Genomic DNA, 21527 nt, shown 5'->3' with positions numbered 1-21527 from the left:
GGTCTGCCATTCCAGGTTGGTTTGATCAACCTTGAGTGAGGGGGTCCGTTCCACGTTATTCTCAGTCGCTTTGAGAACAACAACTCTCCTAACCTTAATAGCTTGATTTGGTGATTGGTTATCAGTGATCTTAGGAACTCTGTCCCCCAGACTTGGGTTCAGCAGGACTGTATAAAGGGTAAAAGAAACACAGATAGGAACTATTATTAGGTTGTATATTGTTATATAAATGACAAATAAAATGTATGTATTCCTGATGTTTTTAGCTAAATTTGTAATAAATGCCACAGGGCAAAAAAAATAAATAGCCAATGTAGAGCATAAAGCATGGTGTTTAAAATTATTTTGAAATAACTTATCTTGATCCCTTGTGATAAGTAATAGCTGTTTGGAGGTCAGTATACAGTGTGCTGCTCTCATGAATTTTAGATATAGCCAAACTGACCTAAAGCCCTAGCCCAAATGTAGGTAACCTATATTATGTCTTTTATCATCAAAAGTAGGATAGAAAATATACAAAGCCCAGGAGTGGGGAACAGAATAAAAGTCAAATTAAATGATAGATAATTATAGTCTTTTTATTTTATATTTTCATTTATTCGGTTGTTTCATTATAAAGTTGTGGTATCCTTGAATATTTATTTGCACCAACAATAGATTCTGATATTATTGAACATCATGGAGTTGCTGTTCTGTATCTACATTGTGCAGAGAACAGATTGCAAATGCAGACTTATGTATTAATGTTTAAATTGCATTATTTTAAGTAAAGTGGCCCGGTCTAAGGCATTAAAATTCCAGAGTCACTCCCCCACCCCACTCCGGCCCTGGTCGGAAAAGAAACAGAAGAATGGAAATTTGTTACTTTAATGGCAGTTGCAGTTTACCTAGGTCTTTCTTGTTCTTGCTGGCTGAGGAAACGGTCGGCAGGGCCATCAGCAACACTCACTTCAGCTGCAACTGAAACATAGAATAAAATTACTTTTAATTAAGCACCCGTTTGTAGTAATAAACTAACCTTGAAATCCAGCCCTGGTGAAAATATCAGAATATCAAACCCAATCCCGCTGATGCTAACGGGATATTCCTACTTCCTACACCCCTCTATTTCTGGCATCCTTGCTCGGAATATACCCATCTTCTAACTCTGCCTTCATTTGATGTCAACTACACAACTGTAACATTTTGTGATGCTATCACGATGAAAAAACCTGGCCACAGTAAGACAGACAGACAGACAGACCTGGCAAAGTACTCAAATAGGCTTTAGTAGGTGTGTCCAGGAACCCCTTTTGACGTTGTAGGAGCCAAAAAAGCTTTTTTTTGTTAATATTTAAAAAAACAATAGTCATTTTAAGACTTCCCATATTTTCGTTATAGTTCTGATCCACCGATTTTGATCAACAGCAAAGCCACATCATAGTAATTGTGGATGTGGTATAATTGATAAAGGAAAGTTGGAAACATGAGCGGAAATATTTTGAAGTCCTACCTTTAGTTGAGACCAAACACCATTTTCTAGTCATCCTGTTTCATCTTATTTGATATAATTTAAGCAACCATCAGTATTATTTATTTTCCCTGATTCACACACATGCTATATTAGCGTTTAGGTAGGATTTATTTCAATAGGTTGGATATTTGAATTGAATTATTATTTTCAAACAACGAATGTGTGGTTCAAAGGAACAAAGGTGCATTAAAACCACTCTTACCACTCTTCTATTGCTGGGGCAGTGACTATCATTCTGAAACCAAATAGCCACTACTATGATAACACAGAGGGACTCAAATGAAAAATAATCCCAGCTTTGTTGTCGTGGCTTGTAATAAAGTAAACATTTAATAGAAAATCTGGCACACTCTATGTGAGAAACTTACGGTGACACGGGTCAAAACTCCAGGGATCAGGAAGAGGGTCAGGCAAGCAGGCAGGTAGGCATCAGGAGGCAGGATTTCAGGTAATAAATGCTAAAAAAAGGAAAGGCATGAGGGAACATTGCCAGTGAAAAGAGGCTAGTAGAAATACTGTAGCGTTCATGAAGGACATGAGCAGGGCAGGACATGGGCGTGGAGGCTCAGGTGATCACATCTTGTTCTTCCAGTTTTCTCCTTTCTACCTGTATGAGCATGTGCATGCACTTCAAAAATTTTCAAGAAAAGATGATCCATCTTTTACAAATAAGACATCAACTTAAAAACCTTATGAGATGTCAACGCATCTGACATACTATTCAAAAAAAGATGTTGTCAAGACACTTTCACTTAAGATATTTAAGATGAATAGTCTAAAAACAAGTCCCTGTATCTCACTATAATAGTACTTGTTAGGTGATTGTGTCTTAAAGTTTTTTTAGATATGTTGACTAGAAAGTTGACTTGGTAGGATTTAGCTTTTGTGCAATGACATCTATGTTTCCTGATGGTGGATTCACTTGTGTTCTCTAGAGGATAGTGGAACCCTCAGACAAAGAATCAGACATGTAAAATAATAATTTGCCAACACGTTTCCTGCCGAGCCGTTTCTTCCTTTTTCCTGCTTTTTAGAAATGATATAAAAGATGCTGTACCTTTAAGGCTTAAAAAGATCAGGGTTTTATCCCATTTTCACAAGATGTCACACAAAAACAGTTTTTCTGCCTCTGTCTTGTCAGCTGTCTGAGCAGGAAAAATATCAACATGCAAGATGTACAGTAGGCTACAATAAATCCTTTTGACATAAACCTTTCTTTTTAGGTCACACAGTGAATCAGGGTCAGCTTTTTATCAGAATGCCGTAGGCCTCCTGCACATATTATGGATTACCAATTAAAATTAGTATTTTAAGTTAATTTCCAAAATCTTCCCTTTCCCAATATGATTATATGTGCTTCTTAGTTAGTGTAGCAAGCAGTAGTGTTGCAGGTCTGATGGTGCTCACTCAAACTTAACAAAAAAGGATTGAACACAGATCTGTCCCATTCAAAAAACACAAACACTGGTGTTCTGCACTGAAATACAAATAACCTAATAAAGCTTTAAATTCTTTTGCAGGTGTGGCTTTCACACGTCATTAAAATGTGTGCATGTGTCGGTGTGTTCAAGTCCTGCCTGTCTTTCTGGATCCACACTTAGACACACAAAGTCCTGCTAATCCCACTAATATTCTTCAGCAGGTATAACAGATGACAAGACAAGATGGAAACCAATATTTCGGTCTTTGCTTGCTTTATTGCTGGTTAAAATATTAAACAGGGCATTACAACATTGCTATTACGTTTTAGTTTTCTTTAACTAGCTAACCCGCCCATTACATTTACTAAAATATAACAACTATAATCATTCACATATTGATTAATTCATTATACATATACAGAATGCACAGTCTTTTGGTTCCTTTCTCATATTAGGGGTGGATTGCCTAAATTGTCTTACCTAAAGTGAACTGAACTCTGGTGCACATAGAAGTAAACAGTGACCCACATTTTCAGGCTGCCAGAAATGAGGTGTCTGGTCTGCGTTCCGAGTTGTTTGGTTCAAACGGGCTTTCACACCACCCCAAACCAACCGGACCACCTGACCAAACAATTCAGGATTTGATTCAAGCTGACCAAACAGCTCAGGTATGAAAGCAACCTTGTTCTCATTTCTGTTCCTCTCGCCCTGCTATTTCCCATTCCCATTCCTGATTTTAAGTAGTCAAATAAAGATATACATAAAGTAAACATGTAATTATAGATAATCAAAAAACTCTGGGTGGGGGAGGAGAGAACGGATGATGCCAATGGGATGTCAGGCCTCAACGATGGTGGTGTGGATGAGTGAGTGCATGTGACTGTCCCCCTCCAGGGCCCAGTGGGTGGGGTTATAAGATGTAGGTTTCAGTGACATACGGCACAATAACCGGACAGTTAGGTTTAGAAAATGAACACGGGTGGGGTTATAAAATGTTGGTTAGGGGTTAGGTTTAGGTTAAGGGTTAGGGTTAGGGTAATCCTGTGTTGTTCTTATCTGCAAATTTCATAAGCATCCTGCATATGTTATGGATTACCGCTTAAAATTTCATTAATGTTCTTGCTTAAATCTTCAATTGCCTATTATGATGTGATGAGCATTATAGTAAGTGTAGCTAGCAGTTTCAGGTCTGCATTTGTTGTTTTTTTAGAGATCACTTCAACACAGCCTACTTGCCTCTATATGTTTCCAGGTAATGGGATTTTCGGGTTTAAAAAAACATTCCTGATGTATGATCACCTTCCATTCAGTTGTTTACTCCCACACCACTGATACTGTTTATTGTTCAGTGTTTAGGCCTACAGGGTTTGTTCAGTGAGCCATGAAGACATTTAAAATACTCCACCCATGTGTCTTTAAAGACACAGTGAAACAAAAATATACTTTTACATTCTAATTTTGTGTCTTTTTGTCAATTGCTCAATTGTCTCTGTTTTGTGCCAATTATGTAAAGAATCATTTTGGAGCAATTTAACATAAAAATCCTTGTCTTGATCCCTTCCTGTAAAACTTTATAATAGTTTAATAAGTTAAGAAGAACGTTTTTTTAGAACGTTACATACATATCCAATCAAATGTACATACCCACCCATTATATTAACTAAAATATGCCGACTATAATTATTTACACATTGATAAATCAGTAAATAAATAAACAGAATGCACTGTTCTTTGGTTCACTTCTTATAGTTGGAGTGGATGAGTGGAACTCTGGTGCACTTGGAAGCAAATAGAGACCCACATTTTCAGGCTCCAGGGATCGGTTAAAACGGACCAAAGAGCTCAGGTGTAAAAGCAAAATCGGATGTTCTCATGTCTGCTCCTCACTTACACTGTTATATATATATATATATATATATATATATATATATTTACACTGTTATATATAATACCTCAAAGGTCACTGGAATCTGTGCAATTTCATACAGGGCAATCTTTAATATTTAACTATTCCATTTCATCACTGTGCAATATTTATTTATTTATTTATTACTTAGTACCTAACCATTTCATTACAGTGCAAAATGTATCTATTTGTTTTATACTTATCTCCTTTCACATAATGTGTATTCAAGCCCTTTTTATATATCCATACAGTTGCTCTCCCGACTGCACCTGCCCCCCCACCTCTTTTTTTTTTACTTTGGATATTTTTGATATTTTATGTTCTTGTCTTATATTTTTTTGTCAACACTGTAAAGGGATTGCTTTAATCTTATTGCACAGGTACTGTGCATAATGACAATAAAGGCTTTCTATTCTATTCACTTCATGAAAAACAACTGACATGATTGGGGGTATGTTCAGGGTAAAAATTAAACCAACGATTCTCCACACACAAAAAAATCACGTTGTTGTTATTCTTCTTGAACCCCACTGTTTATAGGTCAAAATGAGATCATGGTTTGCCAGAACTTTAGAGACCAAACAAGTCCTTCTCCATGGCCTTCCTGAACTCCTCCCACACCATTTCTCCCAGTCACCCCCCTTCAGGTTTTTCTATCGTGGCACATGTGAGCATTGTCTCATCTACATCTAACTTTAGACAGAAAAGTGAATGATAGCATTTCCCAAAATGTAAACCTATGGGTTAGGGCTAACCCTAATCATGCATGAATTCATCATTCAGGATCATCATTCATAAATGGTATAAAACGCAAAGCAACAGACAACAAAATATGACAAAGAAAAGAGCTATAAAAGAAGGATGAACTTTGTGTCTCATTGATTCCTTCTACCCTAATATTTAATGGTCAAAGTCAAAGCCCAGCTGAAGTGAGAGTGTATTTGTTTTTGATTAGGCAACTATGCAGCTATATATGGCTGGATACATTGGAATGGTTCATAAATCTGATGGTGAGTCATTCTAAGATACATTTTACAACTTTCTGTAGTAGGTTAGAAGTAGAAAGTTAACTCTTGAGAGAAATGTACTGCCACTCACCTAATTAAAAAGCAATCATTTCAATACTACTTGGAGTGTGAATTTTCTCCAATTCGTAAACAGATAATTCAATAATTCTCATCTTCCACATTACAAAGTCTTGTCTTTAAAACAAACACTACTTTTTTATCCATCTCAGTGGCTCAAGATATGATGTTCTGATATTTTCACCGAGTCTGGATTTGTTGGTACGCTTCCAACTGGGGATAAGTAAACGTTATTTTGTTCTGTTTCATCTGCAGATGAAGCTGCCCGTGTTGTTGCTGTTAGCCCTGCCGGTTCTATACACTGAAGGTAAACTAAAACGTCCCATAGTGCTGTTACTTTGTCCTCATTTATGTATTACTTCAAATTGGATTGAGGATAGAAATTGTAGAGAGCAAAAAATGTGTATGAAAATAGGAGGAAAGAGGAATAGACTTTATTATTGTTAGATAACATATTTGTATTATTTATTAAAATTGATTTAACTTGCTAGTATTACAGCTGTACCTTTTTGGTTTTGAGAGACAATTTACCAAAATCTGAACTGTTCATATGTGTAGAATATTTACGAAAGCAATATACTGTAATTAGTATGTACCTTATTCCGCATATTTATCACTGTAAGCCCCACATTGACATTTATAACATAGTATAGACCTTTTAAGGTTACATTTGTCTTCACAAGCTAGTTAGCTAATTACATTTTCCTCAGTAAGACTACCAGTAGTTTGACATCCTAACCATTGCAACTTATGTCTGAGCCAGGGGTTGATGCAGACTAGGTAGACTGTAAATTAAGCCAGAAGATCTTGATCAACACCTGGTGGCTGGCTGCAGTATATTTCATAAATCCCGCTCCCTCCATGTTAGAGGATGGGACATGGACCAAACTAAAAAGTCAAAGTACACATTAAATCCATTTTTTACAAATATGGTTTTCTGTTTGTGGTTCATTGATAAGTTTAGATTTTTATTAGTTATGTAATAAAATAGGTGAAATGTCATGATAGACTGCTGTGATTGACACTTAATTGGTCAGGAAGTTGTATGAACAGGACTTCGATACCACAGCTCAACTGCCTGATGACTACAGCGCCAAATCTGGCTCTAAGATTACAAGATGGTTGCGCCCTTATCCGGGATATTTTGGCTTCACTTTTGTACAGTGGAAAGATTTGTAAGTCATTTAAAACTATTTTGAATTGGCCAGTTTTTTTTTTGCCCTATAGCCTTTATAAAAATTTTAACTGAAGGCATTGTGGATACATCAACTGATCACTGATGTCATGTGGGTTATACTTTTACTATTCATTATATCTTCCTTTCTTTTATACAGTCCTGCTAAACCCAAGTCTTGAAGACAGAGTTCCTAAGATCACGGCTAACCGATCAACAAATCAAGCTCTTCCAACTCCTCCAGAGATTGAGGACAAACTCGGCCGGGTTCCCTCAATCACGTTTGATAAAACCAACCTGGAATGGCAGATCTTTAATGGCTCTCTTCCCAACGGAGCTGTGTACATCAACAACCAATATGTTGGACGCTTTGACTATGTCTGCCAAGTCTTTGGCCAGGCTGGTTTCTACAACCCTAGCATGGGTCCTTACTGCTACTACTCCTTTAAAGGCAAAGAGTATGTTAGCTCTTTGCTTTGGCCATTTGAGATCCTGGTAAACAAAGACAACTTTGAGTTAATGGAATGGAAAGATGGCTCCTATGGTTCAGTTCCTCAGAATGCAGTCGGGACCTGCTCCGGTTGCGATATATATGTTGGAAAGAACGAGTATGGTCTTGGGAAGGTTGTTGTTAAAGATAAGGTCTTCTACCTTCCTTATAATGGTGATGAGTTTTGGTACTATAGCTACCAGGTCCTGAGCATTAGCAAAGATATATACAGCGAGAACATGTTTGATGTCAAGTATAAGACTGATGGGGTTAAAGTCATTGATTATCCTCCAGAGACCATCTGCAAGTCTTTCATCACCAACTATGAGTGTCAGTCAGTTACAGCGACAGCTACTGTCTCTAAGACGATCCAAGTGGAGCAAACGTGGGCCACCAGCTTTTCAATCACAGTGGGCGTCAAGACTAGCGTCACTGCTCAAATCCCCTCAATCCTGTCCACAGGTATTGAGTTTAGTTTGGAAAAAACCCTCCAGTTCACAGAGGGGACCACTTATACGGAGTCCACCACCCACACTGTTTCTGTTGAGGTCAATGTCCCACCAAACCACTCCTGCCGTGTCAATTTGGTGGGATATAAGTACGGAGCAGACATCCCTTACACTGCACGACTCAAGCGCACCTACATCATTGGAGGGATCTCATGGACGCCCATCTCTGGAAACTACAGCAGCGTCCAAATGGGAGAAGTCCGGGGTGTGGTGGATCCCTGTGAACCTGTTCCTGATCCCACTCCCTGTCCATGAGAGAAAAATGGAAAATGTTCTATGTCATACAGTACCTGACATAATGCGGCTAAACCTTTTCATTAACCATTTCAACTTTCACTAGAAATTAGCATTTCATCATTGTTACATGTAAAATAACGTTTTAATGCAAAGTAACATACAAGCCTGCATTTCTTTAAAATAAAATTTGCCATAGATTGGTTTGACAGTTCGTAAAGTTTCTTTGTTGAATAGCTGGGATGTGCTTTTTGACTGTGAGAACTGTAACCTCCATGGCTTCTGAGATTGTTTGTACCCTACCTGTGCCCAGTAGGCACGTTCATCCGATCATTGCCATCCCAGACTGGTGGAAAATCTGCAGCATCCCGTTACAGACATTGAAGCCTTTAAGCCTCCGCAGGAAGTGCGCCGACTCTGGCCCTTCTAGTAAGATAAGTACATGTTTTATAATAATATAATTAACCACGTCATGAGATACAGCTTAAGAGATCACTCTGACACCATGTGTAAATCTTAGTGGTATAAAGGGGCTTAACACATTTCCACCGTTTCTGTAAGGTTGGACTGCTGTTACCAGAACAATATTTATAGTCACAGGCAGCAGAGGGCAGCAACAGACAGAGAATAGAAGGTTGACAACAAGGTTTTGCATTGAATGTACTCACTGACATTTAAAGTAGATAAGACATTTAACATATCTATCTTTATCTTTTTGTTGTCATGGTTGTTTTTCAGTTCTGTATAAATGCACATTTTAAAGACCAAATCAAAAATCAATTAATGAATCAACTAAGATGGTTTAATGTAAAACATTGTTTTTCACTTTCACCTGCAATGCAAGTGTTTTTGAAATATTTTTTATTGGTTGCCTTGAATGTGAATGAATGAATTAAAACCGTTAAACTACAACCAAAAACTAGGAAATAACAAAAAACAATCACATATATAGCTAATTGTAATAAGGAGTTTATGTTAGAAATGTTTTATTAAGTAAGTGGTCCTCGGGTTATTGATTAGTTGTATTAGTTTTAATGATATTGCACCCAAACTATACATCTCAAAATGCTTTTCATAGGAGTTATGTTTTAATTTAAGAAAAATAAAAACCAATCAGGGGCCTGTCATGTTGTAAGTAACGGAGTGAGAGTTACAGGACGCTCTGTTCTTCCAGAGAAATGGTTTCATCCAGCAATTTTACTGCAGCTCTCACTGGCACTTAACCAGAGATAAATAAAATATAGACTCCCATCTTTTTCTTCATGCATCTATCTATACCTCCCTGTCTTTGTCTCTCACACACACTGCATACACTCACATCTCTGATGTTTCTATACACCACATAACTGCAAGACCTGTATTTTACTTGAATGATTCTGCCTTTTGCTACTTAATTAGTCTATTCCTCTACATCAATGGTAAATATTGTACTTTTCACTCCACTACATTTGTCTGACAGCTTTGGTTACAAGGCGGCATCACAGCAGCCGATTTTGCAGACAGATAGAAGGTCAGAGGGAGTGAGTGGCGTGAGATTTAGGCGAGCCTGCACTTTGCTGTACCCTTGTAGGTCCCCTCAGGTTTCATTTCGACTGAGTGAGCTGTTCCGTTTTAGGGTGTTTGGATAGATGCCTGCCTCCGCTCAGGGTGACAGCGATCAGGCAAACAGCTCATTAAAAAGCAGCTGAACTACCCGGCCGTGGCTGTTTTAATTAGATACTGACAGTAACGAGTTGCTTCATGCCTGAAGCTACTATCCTCTGAGGTGAGTTATTATCTGTCACTCACACAGAGACATGAAGACATCAGCATACTGACAATGTGCAAATATAAATCTACATGTTTTGCATATTTGCATACATGCTCCAATATGTTTAAAGCATATCCCCAAGGAATTTTTTATATACAAGTACTATACATACTATTTAAAATTTTCTCTATAGTTTTTAAAACCTTTTCAAATATTGTTCATGTAGGCAACAAACTAACTTACACAAACTAACATAACTAACCCAAACTATGATTTTTTCCTAAACCATAACTATGCGCTGCACGTTGGAAAATGAAGCCAAAGGGTCCTGACCAAGCGTCTGTTTATAAGGAGTTAGAAATGAAATGTTTTGGTTCAGAGGATAATTACATTAGCTTGGTGAACAGACTTCATCTTCAACAGTGATTTTTGAAGAATCACTTCCAAATGTGCAAATGTTTTTAACTTTATAGCGAGCCAAAGTCACGCCCCTCTACATCCGGTCCATGGGTCCTATCTTTTTCAAAAAAATATGAATGGGAGTCAATGAAAGATAATAATTATTTTTTTGATTCAGTTTGAATTGTGCCATGCATTTCACAAATGATGTGTGTAAATTTAAAACACAACTTTATATGTCAAGAGATGAACGATTTGACGTAAAAAGGTTGAACAACATTAGGTTTTGTGCAAGATTGCTTAGTGAACTACATCCCTCGTCTCAAACAATATACATCACCAGAGAAATATGTCTGTCTCCTTGTCGAGCTTTACGTCTTCTTCAAGACAAAGGCAGAAGTATCATAGAGGTGAAAATCATTATAAATCAGGTCATGTCAAGAGCTGCAGCCACTTGAAGTGAGTGGAGGGGAAATGTGGGGACGTCAGGTAAGCAACTTTTTATTCACTTTAATTTTGAATTTTCCCAAAGCATTTTCCTTAACTATCTTGCGACAAACTGGGACATTCCTGATATGTAAAATCATATATAATTTTGAAAAACATCATAAGTGTAATTCAAGTCACAAGTCAATTCGGACCAGGAAACAATTTGTCTTACGCCATTGACCACTGTTCATTTTTTCCCAAAGATGGGTCCAGTGGAGACAAACAGTAAGGGCGGGACTTTGAGTCTCTATTAGCAGCTGCAGCAGATCCTTTGCAACTGCTGAGCTGTACCAACTCAAACTTGTCTGATTGTCTGAACTCTTGCGGGGCAAGTTTTGCGAGCAAATTTGAGCCGTGACACTTCCACATGCATACAGTAGCAATCCGGCATTGAAAAAAGCAATTAACAATCATTTTTCAAAGTGATATTATACAATGAATCTTTTTTTTTTACAGTTACATTATAGCTGTGTTCGAAACTCACTCACTCACTGTTCCCTATATAGGCTAGTGTCTATTAAATAATGAATCTCATAGGGAATGACCAAACAAGATTTTGAAACTCATAGAAAGCTTTGTTCCGTCAGTAGATTGCCGGTTTGTGTGATGGATGCGGGCAAACCCAGCATTATGCAAACAAATCGGAACAAAATGACTTCTAATATGTCCCTGAAACAAATCGAGCACTCAGGAGTATGGTAAAATGTACATATTTTGTATATGTGTTTACATGTATTTATTATGTTACATTCCTAATGTTTAGAAATGATAGGCAACTCTATTTTTCTTTTCAGTTTTTTGTGGACGCTTCTGATTCTTCTTCTCTGCTGCCGGAAAACATAGCCACATTGCATTATGGTGTACAGGTGTAAAATATAGGGTACATTGTATATACTGTACACTCAAATTAACTGTGCATTGTGGGTATAATATAATGGACTATATATATAGTGAATAAAATGAACCACGGAGAATTCGATCCTCTCTTTAAGATGGTGAATACACTATAAAGTGCACAATATCCGTGATAGAAAACACTTTCAAACACTGCTTATGAGCTTGTGTTTCCTGCAGTGCAGAGCTAAATCGGTTCTAGCGAGTGAGGTGCAGGTTGCATTTGTGCCCATGGTCGCACGCCCAGCTGAGCACACAGGACATAAGCGCTCATTGTCATATCAGAGGAGCCAAGCTGCCATGTTCACCATTAAAAATGCATGGGCTTTATCTTTGAGCACATTTGCATTTCCAAATCCTCATCTTACCTGGCATCTCACAACAGCATGATAGCATTTGCCTCTCTCTGTGGCTGTGTGTGCACACATGGTAACTGTAACTGGAGGGTCACAAGTGCTTTAACTCATTAAGTGCCATTGGTCCTATTATAGTGATGTAAAGATTAACCTTTCCATTTTTTTTACTTTCTGGTTTTGTTTCACACATACTGTAGCTCTGGATTGGTTTAAAGGCAATTTCACATGGCCTCTGTCCCGTCACCATAACATGGGGAATATTTGGGTAGGAATGACCTTAACAAGGTGGACATCTGGAGATCAAGGCTTAACCCTTGTGTTGTCCTCAGATTAAATGTGACCCGTTTTAAACTTTTTTTTATCAGATATGTAGTTTTTGTTCAACCAAATTGTCCAAAAATAACTTGGACGCATGGATATCCATTGTATGGAACCCATACAACATTCTTCACAGGTATAATAAATGATTACTTTTCATTGAATATTGGGTTTTATTCAATTTATAGCATTTTAAAAAAATGTTTTAAAAACATAATTTCTGGTTCTTTTTACTGAAAAATCAAGAAAAATCAAGGCATAATGTCATTCACATTAGGTTTTTTGAACTGTGAAAAAGGTGAAACAAAATGTTGACCTGGAAATACATCAAGTCCATGGTCAACGGAAAGACAACACAAAGGTTGAATAAAACTCAGTGGGAAGAAATCTGCCAATTGAGTGTCTGTAATGCCGAGAAAGTTAGCAAACTACCCAATTTTAAGCAAATCTGGTTAAAGCTATATATAAAGACCATTACTCTGAAAGCCTAGCTAGCATCATCTTGCTGCTCCTTGGTCCCAGCTGTAAGTAATAGGAAGTCTGGTGTTTCTTTGCTCTACCCGCTCCATCAGATTACATCTACCTCTAAATCCACTCTGCCTGTACTTTACTTTACTCTCAGTGTTGTGAATTGTCTCCTTTGCTGCAGCCTCTCCCTGTCAGGCCTCCCTGTGTCTTCCGTGCTTGTGATAGTAATGAATGCCGACCTGCTGTCCCCCCCCTCCAGGGCCCGATCTGCCCACTCTTTCTACGCGTGCCCTCTGATTCATCTGCTTCCTGTCACACATGTTTATGTCACCGGCTATGCTAATATCCTTAACAATATGCTAATAACACACCAATGAATATTCATGAATGTATTGGAATATATTCAGGATGACATTGGGGGGGCTGAGACTTCGATGTCATTGGAGGAAAGGTTCAAGTAAACTTTTGTGACTGCTCTGTCGACACTTCCTGTCAGGATGACTCACCAGGGGACCTGGGGAAGATAAGGCAGGTTGCTGGTTTGATTTTCCCAGAGGCTGAGGACACTGAGCTAGTGGGTTAGGAAGATAAATTCCTAACGGCACTGGCTTCCAACATTTTGGGACTTTTAAAATGATCCAAAGTCAATTCAAGGACTTTCATTAAAGGTTACATACTTACAGTGTTAATGTAACGTAACTTGGCTTCTTTCTGTTACCTTTGGATAACCTTCCAGAAGGAACTCAGACTCAGGATCAGGAGGGGGAAGGTCATCTACGGGAGGAAATTAGAAAAGAGTTTGGAGCAGAACAATGCTAGGGACGTCTGGAGAGGGCTGCAGAACATCTCCGGCACGGCAAAGCTGTGGGAAGAAGCCAAGCCGAGGAGACAAGGACTGGGCAGATGAGCGAATCTGTTTTTTAACAGATTTGACTCTGCCTCCCCTCCCTCTTCACACCCCCCAGCCCCCTCTTTCACACCTCCCTGGCCCTCTCCTCCTCCCCCCCCTCCCTCCCTCAGCCTGCCACCTTCAACGACCCGCATCAGCAATGAACCCACCAGCCCGCTCCTCCCCCTTCCCGCTCATCAGTTACCACCCCCCTCTCCCCCTCTGAGACCCTCACCTCCTACCATCCACACACCCCAGTCATCCTCCACCCACTTCTCCATAACAGATGATCAGGTGAGAAGTCAACTGAAGAAGCTCAGGGCAGGAAGGCCCGGGCCCGGAAGGCATCGCCCAAGTCTCCTCAGGGACTGTGCTGACCAGCTTGTGGTGTGTTCAGGCACTTATTCAACTGAGCCTGAGCCTGGAGAAGGTCCCAGCCCTGTGGAAGACCTCCTGTGTGGTCCCGGTAACAAAGTACCGCGACCCAAGGAGCCAAACCACTTCAGGCCTGTTGCCCTGACTTCTCACCTGATGAAGACCATGGAGAGGATCATCCTGCGTCACCTGCGACCCCTGGTGGGCACACAGCTGGACCCCCTGCAGTTTGCTTACAGCCTGGGATTGGAGTGGACGACGCAGTGATCTACCTGCTGCACAGATCGCTGCTTCACTGGAGGACAGCGGGAGCATGTGAGAGTCATGTTCTTCGACTTCTCCAGTGCTTTTAACACCATCCAGCCTTCGCTCCTCAGAGTGAAGATGGAGAGTGCCGGAGTGGACCAACATGGCTGCATGGACTACGGACTACCTACCAACAGACCACAGATGTGAGGCTCCATCACTGTGTGTCTGAAGTGGTGCACTGCAGCACAGGTGCCCCTCAGGGTACGGTGCTCTCCCTCCTTTCACCCCTTACACCTCGGACTTCACACACAACACCACCCACTGCCACATCCAGAAGTTCTCTGATGACACAGCCGTTGTTGGTTGTGTCTCTGAGGGGAACGATCGGAATACAGGTCGGTTATCAAGGACTTTGTCAGCTGGTGATCAGCTAACAGCTCTAACACCAGCAAGACAAAGGAGATGATAGTCGACTTCAGGAGGAAAACATCCCCCTTTCACCGGTGAGCATCCAGGGATTGGAATTGATGTAGTGGAGAGCTACAAATTCCTGGGTGTTCACCTAAACAATAACTGAACTGGACTGAAACACCCAAGCACTCTACAAGAAGGGCCAGAGTCGCCTCCATCTGCTGAGGAGACTCAGGTCCTTTGGAGTGTGTAGGACTCTCCTCAGGACCTTCTATGACTCTGTGTGGCCTCTGCCATCCTCTACGCTGTGGTCTGCTGGAGGGGGGGCAGCTCGGACGGGACAGGAGCAGACTCAATAGACTGATCCGGAGAGCGAGCTCTGTCCTGGACTGTCCTTGGACCCCATAGAGGAAGTAGGGGAGAGGAGGATGTAGCCAAGCTGACATCCATCATGGACAACACCTCTCACCCCTACATGACACTGTGGGGTCCCTGAGCAGCTCCTTCAGCAGCAGACTGATCACCCCCGGTGTAAGAAGGAGAGGTACCGCAGGTCCTTCATCCCGGCCGCTGTCAGACTCTACAACACCTGCTCTACCTGATAGTGTTGTAGTTTCTGTCCTGTTTTTCTCCCATCTACATCACACACTTTCTGTTATCTTTAATATTGGTATTTATATTATTTATTACAAGTACTTACTTTTCAATATTTATGGTCTCAGGTTAATATAATTTAAATTATGCTACCGACTCTTGCTTCTTTGCTCTAATTACACATTCAACTTAACTTAATTTTTAACGTCACTTACACCGCAATATTGTTCTCTATCATGGCAACCGCACTTTAAAATTCCTTTTGTTTGACGGCATTTTACTTACTCAGTCTACCAATTTTCATTGTCTATTTCTTGCCTGTATTTCTTGCCTTGTATTTCTTGCCTTGATTTCTTTCGTGCTTACTTGTTTGTGTGTTATTGTTTTGTTTTTCTGTTTTTTGCTGTTGCTGCTATGCTGCTACTTGTAACGACAGAATTTCCCCGTCGTGGGATAAATAAAGTATAATCTAATCTAATCTAATCTAATCTTAATATCAATTTAAGACAAGAGAACAGAAAGAAATAGGATAAGTTTTATTTAAACTTCACTTAAAACACTTTACTATACAAGGACGGAACAATGTAGCCTTACAAATGAATAGGGGTCCTGTCATTTTTTGAAAGACTTTAACTTTTCATTGATCAGATTCAGGCAGTAGCCTACTGACCGACAATGAAAGTGAATAACATGAGCGCTTGCCGCTAATTAACAAATGCTTGCACGCAAACATGCTTAGCTAAGATAGTAAAGATAGCGAATGCGGTAAACATAACAGAAAAAGCTGCACAGAAAATAGAAAAACACCTGGATTTGTTTTAAAAGAGCTGATCATTTTAAAACAGATGTTCACCTACACTTTATGACCTTTTAAAAGTGATTGTGTCTCCTAGTGAAAAACAACATTGTTCATTGCACATTATAGTAAAACAGCAGTATTACAAAACGTAATGTTTCAGGAACTGAAGAGAAAAAGAGGGAATTTGCAAATAAGCAGTTTTTCTGATCTGATTTTTACCAACTTCTAATGAAATAAATGTAAAAAATCCTTTTAATATAACAACAATAAGAGCCCTGGCCTCCTTAGCTCACAGTGTGAATGTGTACGTCTGTATGTGAAACAGTGTGCATAGTGACTATAAGCTCAGAAAGTGGCAGTTGTTTCTTTGACCTTCAGTTTTAAGTGATCTCACACTTTTTTTTTCACCTGGACCTCATCTGCATATTTTAATAGCTTGCCTTTTGCTGTGATGAACTTTATAACCTTTAATTATTCACAGAAAACTTTTCCAACATTATCATACTTCATATTGTCTCTTTGCTGGGAGCTTCCCAGTACAGCTCACCGCTCCTGCTGGTCTTAGTGGACCTCCATTGCAGCGGCACAAGGGGAGGAATGCCTTGCTAAAGGGCACAAAAGGAATCGGTAGAATGAAATGGTGATCATGGTGTTCATTTTTCACATTTTCCCAGGTGTTAAGGGGTAGCATAGCATTGTTGGACAACTGAAAAATAACTACCAACCAGGTGTGGCCACCTGAGGCGTTTGTTCTACATAGAAATACAACATCTAGAACCACAAAACAAGCCCACAAATTACAGTGTAGAAGGAAGCAATGGACAGGCAATATACTTTTAGACATGTATTAATGAACAAATCATCAAATTAAAATATGAGCAGCCTAAAGTTCCATGAAATGTTTGCCATTACATACATACATTTTCAAAGATTTTTCTTTGAAAAAAGGTCTTAAATCAAAAGCAAACTGTGTCTACAGGTAGACATGTCATTGGTAATACCTGGTGATGACGGGATTGTTGACGTGTTTTTTTATCCTGATAAATAAATGAATGCTTCAGGGCAACAAGAGTGTGCTACTTCATCCTCAGCTATGTTACAACATGGCTTAAAGACGCCGTTGCACCTGAAGAGGTTTTGTTTGAAGATGTCATCCTCACAGCCTCTGACATTTTGAACCGTCTCCTGCAGCGTTGGTAGGACAGAAGAGGCTGAGATGGCGTACGGAGTCGAGGACGGTCAGGTGCTTTCAGGCTTCATATCCAATAAAAGCCTTTTTCAAACAGAGATGCTCTCCACGCGCTTCATTGGAGCCGAGCTGGAATATTCCTTGAAAAAGCCTTTTCTAAAAGTGGGGTCAGAGCATCAGAGAGAGGGCCAAACCATCAAATAGAAATCTTTTTGTTTTATTATTAATAATGCTGGAGGGGGAGGAGGTGTCTTGGTAACCAGTTGTGATATTTTGTTCTGGCTTAGACCGAGAAACTCTGAAAGATACAGTCCATGGTTCTATGATATGATCTATGATCATTTTTATTTTCTAAACCCATCGGCACATCTAACATCTAAAATCCTAAAAAAGTATTTCAAATGAAACAGAGAAATCATATTTGGGAAAATAACTGCTAGCTTTGACGTTTTTATTTAACAATCGACAAATCGTTATCAAATCATATTTATTTTGTGTCAGTGACTCATTCAATTTGTTTCAGCACAACTTTCTATGTCGAGATAAACAAAATAGATGTTCCCTTACAGGTGTTGTGACTTTCAATAATAATCTGTGGTTGTACTTTGATTTTTGGAGAAGCGGTCTCATTGTTAAAATGTTCCTCATTTTATTTTGTTATTTAACTGTTTGAAAAATGCATGAAGGAGTACATATCTGTTCTCTTACATTAGCATTTTTTACAGTCACATTTAAGGGGGATATATCATTAAAAACTCACCTTTTCAGTGCTTGTGCACATACATCTGGGTATCTGGTGTTTCTACCAACCCACAAACTTTAAAATGAGGTGTTTGTTGCATGGGATTCAACAAACCCTTCAGGTATGGCCAACCTTCTTATGTTACATGCAGACTTATTAAAATGCATCACCCCCTATCTGAGTAGCTCCACCCATTGAGAACTACCTTTGCAATGGTTTGGCATATTTTTCTCGTAAGCCAATCAGAGCACACTGGTAAAGACCAGTCGGGAGGGAGGCTTAAAGAGACAGGCGTTAAAACAAAGCGTTTCTGACAGAGGGTGAAAACAGGTACAGTACTTTATATTTAGACACAGTATGAGGAAAAAAATGTCCAATGAAGCGCGTAAACATGCAGTAGCTCTCCAATCTAGCTAGCTAGATCAGTACCGTAACTGGACAGCACATTCTCACTCCCAGCTCGTCACATACTGTAGCTTGGTCACAACCTCCTGGCTTCATATTCATAACTTACCCCCCAAAACTAAACTGGGCTTTTTCTGAGGTTGTGGTCCCTTTTTAAGGTTTTTTGTTGCTATTTTCTGAGTTTTTGTTGTCTTTTCAAGTTTGTTTTTTTTGAAAAAAAAATTACATGTTTTTGTGATTCTTTTTAGGCTTTTATTTGACTTTTTTGAGTTTTTTTGTCTTTCAGTGTTTTTTGGAAACGGAAATATCAGTGGTTTTGTCAATCTGGATATACTTTGTGTCAGTTTGTGATGTGCTGGATCTGGTTAGGTTAGGACAACAAAAGCTCTTTGGTTAGGTTTTTGAAAAATATCGTTGTTTGGGTTCAAATCAATGCATTTGTTGCAAAACTTACATAAATGACCTCCTCCCTACACAGGCTTTGTTTCTCACTGCGCCACACGGTTAAGCAAATGAATGCCGGGCGTGTCTCATACAGACGTTACAGGGTGCAGTACGTCAGTATCAGACGCCGAGGGCCACTGACTGAGAACTGGTTGAACTACAATCTAAAACAAGTCTCGCCTCTTCTGTGAAGGAGTCAACATGGCAGCAGAGCAGGGCTGTTTAAAAGTGGCTGGTGCAAAAGAGCTAATATGCTAGGATAGCTTCCTCTGTATTGAAAATATTCTTCATTGTTCTGGTGGTCAGAAAATGTATTGGTCCCCACAAGAGAATTATTTATCTTATTATTTTTTTTTAGTTTTAAAAGTCACAGGGTTGATTTCCTGCTAAAGTCAGGGTGAGTCCGTAAAACAAAGCGTCGTTCCCCTCTTTGTATCACAGGAAGATTGTTTTTCTTTTACCCCATTAACAGTTTGTTGTTTTAGTTGTCTGAATAAATGTCATCTTGATATTAAATGTAAAGAAGGACTGCAATAATTAATGTATCAATTATAATCAGAACTTGTATTCCTTTTTGATTTTGTGAACTATAAAAGGTGAAGGCATGTTTTGTTTTGATCTGAAGGATAGAAAACCCAGCACAGTGGAACAGCTGTGGAAAGTCTGACGTGTCAGCTAGAGCCCTGCAAAGCTAACAGCCTGAGGTGGGTTTATGTATCTTTTTTAAATTACATTACACACCTTTAACCACTGGAAACAAACCAAACAAAGTATGAACAGAAGCTTGTGTCGAAGAAGGAATACAGGTTATTTCCTGTGTTTTGTCTGAAGACGAAGGCCTGTTTGTGCAGTGTTCAGGATCAGGATCCGGTTTGAATGGATCCAGACCCCGTCCTCCGCTGCCCGGCCCAGCCGATGACGCAGGGAGAGGCATCATAGGCCGTAACATGAGGATAACTTTATATATTACATAAACATTGGGGTTTGGTGGGAAAACCGGGGAGGGTTAATTCGGCAGATCAAGCTAACCTCACATTTCCCTCACCCGTGGCGTTTTAAGGAGATCCAGGTAAGACTTGTAGTTCACCACAACACTGAGGGCCTTCACACCACAGCAGGTAGCCGTCCGGGAGTCTGACCTTTTACAGACAACCTGCAGGCTGATGAAATGATAATAAAGCTGCTGGGTGCCAGAGGCTCCCTCCTGCCTTCCCTCATTCAGGTCAGAGGCACTTCTCACACTGGAATCCCTAGACTAAATAAGAGCTGAAACAGAACACACCTGTAAGCTGATGGGTCGGATCAAAGTCTGCCCTGACGTTCACACAGCTGGAGGAGACTTCCAGCAAACACTTAGAAAGGTTCGTATACGTCAAGAGCTGCGGCCTGCATCAGTTTGTCGATTCTGCACTTTAGTAGCTTCCTATTCTCGCATTGCCAACCCTTCCTCCACAGCGCTGCGGAGGAGGGTCTGGCTAGTCCACACAGCATTCCTGGATGGGAGAAAAACATGCTCTGGTTTATTGTTATTTCTTTTAATCACAAACGTCTTGGGCGGCGCTAAGCACCAGACGGACCCCCGGTGCCGCTGCAAAATTGCATCGGGCAGGAACTTGTTTTGGTGGAACATGTGAACGTTCAAAAGAAAACTCTTTGATTGGACAGATAGTCTAGCTGTCTGGATTGCAGAGATCTGAGGAGCACTTCACCATAGTCCTTATTAATCCACCAGAGTTTAAAATTTCAACACAATGAAAGCGGAAGGTAACCTCCGGCCAAATTGAGGGAAATCCGGCAGAATGTCTGACGGCAACGGAACAGTCTCGTAAGTGGAAAGTCGTGGATATAGACTAGTAGCTTCCTGACAACTTTTAACTACTAAAGCGTTACTAATGCTGCTGAATTGCTGTACGCTCGTGCAAAGTAAAGTCCTGAATATGTAGCTACAACCAGCAGCTCGTTAGCTTAGCAGTTAGCTGGTAAGCCCCCTATACATGTTGCCTCTCTGACAGATTCTTAGCCTTTACAGGGGAACATTTAACCTCTTTTTAAAGATGACCTTCATTTTTCTGCTCTTTTAAACCATTTTTAATGGATGCTTGGAAGAAATGTGTTTTTTTTTATTGTTTGCATTGTGTAATTGTTTTTAATATTACGCACTTAGTGATATTGTATCTGTGAAAGGTGCTCTATATAACTAAACCTCACTTACTTATTTAGCTCAGCATAAAGGCTGAATTAGGGGTGTAACCTCTAGCCTGGCTCCATCCAAATATGAAGAGTGAATCTCCTCATTAACGTGGCATCAGTTGGGGTGGCCCCTAGCTCACCCAGTAAGAGTGTTCGTCCTATGTAGGCTGAGTCCTGCAGGTTTCGAATCCGACCTGCTGCCCTTTGCTGTGTGTCATCCCCCATCTCTCTCCC

At 39.9% G+C, this 21527-nt stretch overlaps 1 protein-coding gene and 1 long non-coding RNA gene across 3 annotated transcripts; one reads left to right on the top strand and one right to left on the bottom strand.

Annotated features, from left to right (window-relative positions):
* LOC116689690 (uncharacterized) lies at positions 1-2083 on the bottom strand. Its single transcript, XR_004332072.1, has 3 exons — positions 1882-2083; positions 888-960; positions 1-167 (listed from the first exon to the last, which is right to left on the bottom strand). It is a non-coding gene; the product is annotated as an uncharacterized LOC116689690 (long non-coding RNA).
* A 3675-nt stretch (positions 2084-5758) lies between these two features.
* LOC116689688 (natterin-3) lies at positions 5759-8486 on the top strand. Of its 2 annotated transcripts, XM_032516279.1 has the most exons (4): positions 5759-5850; positions 6181-6232; positions 6963-7100; positions 7260-8486. In XM_032516279.1, the coding sequence occupies exons 1-4, from the start codon at positions 5848-5850 to the stop codon at positions 8351-8353; spliced, it is 1287 nt and encodes a 428-aa protein (XP_032372170.1). In that variant the 5' UTR covers positions 5759-5847; the 3' UTR covers positions 8354-8486. The 2 variants fall into 2 exon arrangements, with proteins under 2 accessions (XP_032372170.1, XP_032372171.1); XM_032516280.1 differs by lacking the exon at positions 6963-7100 and having other exon boundaries at positions 5768-5850; positions 7260-8480.
* The last annotated feature ends 13041 nt before the right edge of the window (positions 8487-21527 follow it).

The sequence above is a fragment of the Etheostoma spectabile genome, chromosome 5 (assembly GCF_008692095.1).
Source record: "Etheostoma spectabile isolate EspeVRDwgs_2016 chromosome 5, UIUC_Espe_1.0, whole genome shotgun sequence".
NCBI lineage: Eukaryota > Metazoa > Chordata > Actinopteri > Perciformes > Percidae > Etheostoma > Etheostoma spectabile.
This window is presented reverse-complemented; position numbering and strand designations above follow the sequence as displayed.